This window comes from Teleopsis dalmanni, chromosome 1 (genome assembly GCF_002237135.1).
Source record: "Teleopsis dalmanni isolate 2A chromosome 1, ASM223713v2, whole genome shotgun sequence".
NCBI lineage: Eukaryota > Metazoa > Arthropoda > Insecta > Diptera > Diopsidae > Teleopsis > Teleopsis dalmanni.
This window is the reverse complement of record NC_051846.1, coordinates 31,069,791-31,075,950: the sequence shown is the minus strand read 5'-3', so window position 1 is coordinate 31,075,950 and position 6,160 is coordinate 31,069,791. Positions and strand designations below refer to the sequence as shown.

The following is a 6,160-nucleotide window of genomic DNA, read 5'->3' as shown; positions in this document are numbered from 1 at the left end:
TAAAGATCGTGCACTGAAACTGTTCAATATAATTGACAATCACAATAATCCAACACTCAGCAACCTAAAAATACAGCGAAATCTGATAAACACAGGCAGATACAAAGACATAAGATCCATCATATTATAAAGCCCCGTTTCAGTTATTCTTAGTGTGACTTAAAACTGTCCACATATATAATAGAATTAAGGTGATGAATTACCAACTCAGACATCTGCATATCAACATCAACAAGTAGTTAGAGTAGAGTAGGAGTTGAAGTTAGAGTAGTTAGAGTTACAGTTAGGAAATTGACAATTGTTGTATGATTCTCTGTATAACTTGCCTTTTAGAGCGTAAAATTGCTGTGATAACATAAATAATTGAATATAAATTAAACTTAAGAATTTTTGGTTCTAGTAGTTTTTTTAATATTTATCATAAAACAAATCAATTATATAAAAACAAATTTATTTTCTCTATTTTAAGTTTAATTTTTTGCTGATTTTATTTGTAAAAGAAATGGGTATGAAATTATTACAATAAATTTATTTTAATTTCAATGAAACTTCACTTAGATGCAATTTTCATAAATGAAACGAAACAGTAGCAGACTAAGTATTTGCATACTTGTTTTTTCATCAAACTAATTATCTGCAGTTTGCAAGTGTTTTTAGGAAACTAATTATTTAATGTGAAATATTTTTAGATGTCAGTTTATTACAAGTATTATATATCTTACAATTAGAATTTGCGTTATCTCTAGCATATAACATTGATAGAAAACATGAATATATACCGATCATTAGTTGATAAGTTAAAATGTTTATTGTAAAACAATATTTAATCTTTTCAAAACATTGAAAATGAAACCTTATTTTTTCTTACCTGGACTCTGCACCAAGAATATCAGTCTTCAATGTCATGTGGTTTCATAAGGTCATGTAAGCAATGATAACTTCAGACGGCGCTAGTCGTTTTTTAATGATGAAAGAGTAAAATTGGATATAAAATAGCTAACATCGTTTTGCTTTCAGATGAATGTGTGGACTTTATAATATATATCTTACAATTCGAATTTGCGTTATCTCTAGCATATAACATTGGTAGAAAACTTAAATGTTAAGACATGAATATATACCGATCATTAGTTGATAAGTTAAAATGTTTATTGTAAAATAACATTTAATCTTTTCAAAACATTGAAAATGAAACCTTATTTTTTCTCAGTAGAACTAAGTCAAAATAACTCATAATAAGTTTTACCTGGACTCTGTCTCAAGAATATCAGTCTTCAATCTCATGTGGTTTAATAAGGTCATGTAAGTAACGATAACTTCAAACGGCGCTAGTCGTTTTTTAATGACGAAAGAGTAAAATTGGATTTAAGATAGCTAACATCGTTTCGCTTTTAGATGAATGTGTGGACTTTATTTTATATAAATATTTAGCTATCCCACTGTTGCTAGCAAAGTGAGAAATACATTAACTCAAAATTAATCAAAAGTAGCAATGCTTTGATAATTCGAGCGCTATTCAAACATATTCGAGCGTAATTAGATTTTAATCGTGCGATATGTAAATATGGATGAAACACGGTTCTAAAAATAAAGTAGCAGTCAGTTGAGTGAATAGCAACTGGCAAAAACCAATCAAAGCAACCAAACAATAGTCGGCTAGAAAGTTTTTCGCATCTGCGTGTTATTTATACAAATATGTAATATTTATCTATTATCGTAAATAGTTAAAAAGCATCAATAGCGGGTATTGTATATCATTATTGGTGGCTTTGAAGGATGAAATCGTTAGTCAATATGTAGGAATGAAGATAATGAAAGTTAAAAACGATGGCTAAATTATAAGATTTGCAATTAGAGTTCTTTAGATGGAAGTGAAATAAACAAAAAAAAAGGCCTAGATAAATAGATGTATAAGAAAATTATAAGAATGTTAGAAAAATCTCTGAATGACTGCTTTACAATTGAATAAGAAATTATTCATAAATAAATCTAATATTTTTTTTCAAAATAATCTCTTATTATATAGCGCACCTATTTTTTGCTAATATAGAAGGTTGTATTCTGCCAACTTGTTATAAAGCATTTTTACAAAAATGAAAACCATTAACATACGTTATTAATTTTTATTATACTATTTACAAAATCCTTGTCCTCAAAATACTACAAAATCAGTGCTTAACTTAAGTTTCTTCAGGAACATGACAATTACGAGTATCTTAGAACCTTCATCGCTTTCTATCTAATGTTAAAGGTAGGAGGTTAATAATGGATTTTAAGTTCTCAATGAAACTTTATCACTATGTTATTTATCGAATTAATCTGATGCTACTTATTTGCTTCTACTTCTGAATTAGTTGTATTATAAGCAATTTGTTGATCTATTGTAAAAATCGAAGACAATGTATTGGATTATTTGTGCTGAAGTACGAACTAAATTTTAATTCCTTGACTTAACAATAAAAGAAATCTTATATCAACTGATACCAACATTGCGAAATTGCATTGCATTTCTTTATGTGTGTGTCAAAATCCCTTCTTCTGCGTTCTATCGCTTACATTTATTACGTTTGTTACAATAACTAATACAGCCTTAAGACTTAGACAATACTTACCCGAATCATCCGCCATAAGTCTTTATGGCCAACTTAACCTAATTACTATATTCTTAGGAAAGCATCTGTTAGTAAAAGTTTGTAGTTTTTGTTTCGTGCTATAATATACAAGCAAAGTTTAACATCTATACAAAAAAATCCGATTTTATATTTTTGTTGTAACTACCATACATGAATCTTCATTGGTGGTGACAATGTGCTAGATCTCTATAGATTTGGTTTGGAGCATAAACTACTCCTCTAAATTATTCGAACATTAGGTTGTTTAAAAAGTTTAAGTATACTCGCATTCAGACATTTAGATCGAACATTTCAAATATTAGACAATGGAGCTTCTCAAAGTATGCGAATAGTATATCTGTGTTATGCTTTATTTTTTTTCGGTTTTATTTCATACATGTTAAAAAAACTTATATCATCCACGCTTTCTACTTTTTTATAAACGTTTGAATTTTCCCTCTGCATTATTCGCCATAAACCTTTATTGGCAACCCATCCTATTTATTATATTCGAGTGGCTCGCTATGTTTGATCCAAATGCTCGAGCACAAACAAACGCAAACACTGAAATGCTTGATGCTATAAAAAAATCAAATAATATTTGAAGTACTGGTATAAACACAATCCTAATTTGATATATTTTCAAATACATTGTGATATATCATCGTTTCTAATTATATACCAAAAAATTTTCTGAATTTTTGTATTTTCTTCATTTATTTATTTCAGATTTTTAAGAGAATCTGAAAACAAACAGAGTCTGTCTGTTGTATTATTAACTTTCGATGGTTTCATTGCATATTTTGATTAATTTTGATTTTTGGTTAAAGTCGGTTTGCTAACGTCCCTAACGTTATTAGGTCGTAAACTTGTTCCACTATTATCTGTAAATAATGTCTAGATATTTATTTATATTATTTTAAAGCGAAATCAAAATATTAAAATAATTTAAAAAATTAAAACTTGCTTGTTACTTGTATAGCTACTTAAACTAAAAAGATATATAAAAAATAATAATATATAGAAATAATAGCTGAATATATTTTTTTAGATACAATTATATATACAATTGATGTTTAAAAGTATCACTGTAAAGAAAGTGCTTCAAAACATTAATTTACAATAAGAAAATAACATCTAATTTTCACTATGTCAAAGTTTCCTTTGTGTTCGGAATTTAAAGATTTTTATATCTATTTATATCAAGTATATGCTAAACCTTGCGCCAATGAGACTAAATTTTCTATCCAAATGTCAAGCTGTTAGATTTATTAAATACTTAAAATTTTACTGACTCTCAGAATGCTTACAAAGCAAGGTGCATAATGTGTACTTCGTCACAAATACAGTGCTGTACATTAAAATACGGACGACTGTTATTTAGAAAATATTGATAGAAGTATAGAATTTACGGTAGAGAGAGAGAGTTCTTTTTATTTTGAACGTAACCTTCTGGAATATAAATAATTAAAGAGCATTTTATAAAATATCCCTTTATAAAATAAATAAATTAAATAATATCGTATATATAATATCTCCCATAAAATACTATATCTATATGTTTATTCGACTATGTATTCTATTATATATAAAAAGAAATATTAAGACAGTCTCATAAATAAATGGATTTTATTTTTAATTTCAGATCATCATGTGCATTTCGACACAGCTAGTCTCAAAGACGAGTTCGAAACTGATCCAAGCTCTGTTACATACCAGCGTTCCGGTGACACTATTGTTGTCAGTTTGGGTTTCCTACAAGTCAATCATCGTTATTTAATTGATCTTAAGCTACCGATCTCGCTGTTTGGCAATATAAGCGACGAGGGCAAAAGTCAATTTGAACCTGATGTGACGACAGTTCCTAATTTACATTGCCGCATTACAGAATTCTCCGGTGTTAAACACGATACTCATGATTTCTATGAAATGAAATTAGAATTTTTCGCTTATAAAGAAAAACTCCTTCGTGAAACATTACATATTGTCAACTCGAAAAATTCTAAAGAAGTCCTAACGCTGGTTATAAGTGCACGAGTATTGGGTAAGGGCAAAGGTACTCCGATGTTGCGAAATGGTATACACTGCATAGGTATGGAAGCAGATGAGGAGTCAGAGTCATCAGATTTTGCTGGCTTTAGCAAACATTCTTAAATATTCGAAATAACGCCATGAAGAAACTATAGATATATATTATATGCAATTATTATTTGCATATAAGATACATAAAAAATGTATTCATTTAAAATTATTCATAAACATTTTAAAAGCATTCTTTGTTCTTGACAACATTGTGGCATTTGAAACATAAATTTCTATTATTATACATATTAGTTGATTTAATAAATTGTTAACTTTTAAAAATAATTGTAAATGATTTAAGTCATTATATGATTGCATTAAAGCAGATGCAGATACTTAAAGCGTGTATATTAGTATAATTTATTTAAAGAAAAAAAATAGTATTGTTAAAGCTAAAAAATCCACGAGAGGTTTTTATCTCATTCAGATACATTTGTTTAAAAAACAGCTCAGACACCATAAATGGTGTAAAAAATGCAATGGAAATATAAAGAATTGTAGTTAGTAATAATAAATAATATTGAATATTATTGCATTATTAATTTAAAATACAAATATTGTATTTAATTCTTTTAATTTTTACATTAAATTTTATATTGGTATTCTTTATTTTGTTGCATACAACAATTTTATTTGCAAATTGTGCAACGTGTTTTATTTTTTGTTTATAATATTTTTGTTTAATAAAACTAATTTTTATTATCCAATGCATACATATGTTGCTTAATTTTCATCTAGCGTTAATATATTTTATGAGTTTTCAATAGATATAATGGCCTTGAAATAAATCATTTCTGGTATTATAATGAAGTTTTTGTGGACAATAGCTTTTAAATACTTCACAAGTAAACATCTAAATGTCAGACTTCGATTTATAATCGATAAAATATCGATTACGATATAATAATTATATTAATAAATTATTGTTTTTAGATACATATATACATAGGATTTCAAGTTTCGATTTTATTAGATTCCAGATACAAAAAATGAGTAACGGAAATAGGAGTTTATTTTAAGTCTATTATCTGTCATAATATTAAAGGAAGAATATCTGAAAAATCTTGTAGATTAAAGAATTTGAAGACAACTTGTCAAAGAAGAACTCATAGACTATATCATAAATTGCTATTTAATTTATTACATTATTTAAATGAGTTTAGAATTTAGATTATTCATTTCATCTTAAAATTATTGAAGTCAAATCGAGAGTTTGAGAATGAAATCTTATACTTATTATATATATCGTTACATATATTTACCTATATTCAAAATCTTAGGAAATTCTTTAAAAAAGTATTCAGAACCATATTATAAAAATAAAGTATATACAGATTTCAGATGTTTTCCCATATAGTTTGTAGCGAAGAAAACAAAAAGATCAATATATCTTTGAAATCTAATTCTAACATATTTAAAAAAAGTATATTCAATTGATATAGTATTATTCTATTTTCTATTCATAT

The 6,160-nt window shown here is 26.8% G+C and overlaps 1 protein-coding gene across 4 annotated transcripts in view; it reads left to right on the top strand.

Moving 5' to 3' along the window:
* LOC119668019 (UPF0687 protein C20orf27 homolog) overlaps nt 1–5,228 on the top strand; it is a 70,376-nt gene extending 65,148 nt beyond the window's left edge. The window contains exons 1-3 of one of the 4 annotated variants that reach the window (XM_038077386.1): nt 477–506; nt 559–598; nt 4,258–5,228. In XM_038077386.1, the coding sequence (XP_037933314.1) occupies nt 574–598; nt 4,258–4,766 (534 nt within the window). In that variant the 5' untranslated portion in view covers nt 477–506; nt 559–573 and the 3' untranslated portion in view covers nt 4,767–5,228. Of the gene's footprint in view, nt 1–476; nt 507–558; nt 599–4,257 lie in introns of those variants that run through there. The other 3 variants (XM_038077388.1, XM_038077385.1, XM_038077384.1) reach the window with 3 other exon arrangements.
* The last annotated feature ends 932 nt before the right edge of the window (nt 5,229–6,160 follow it).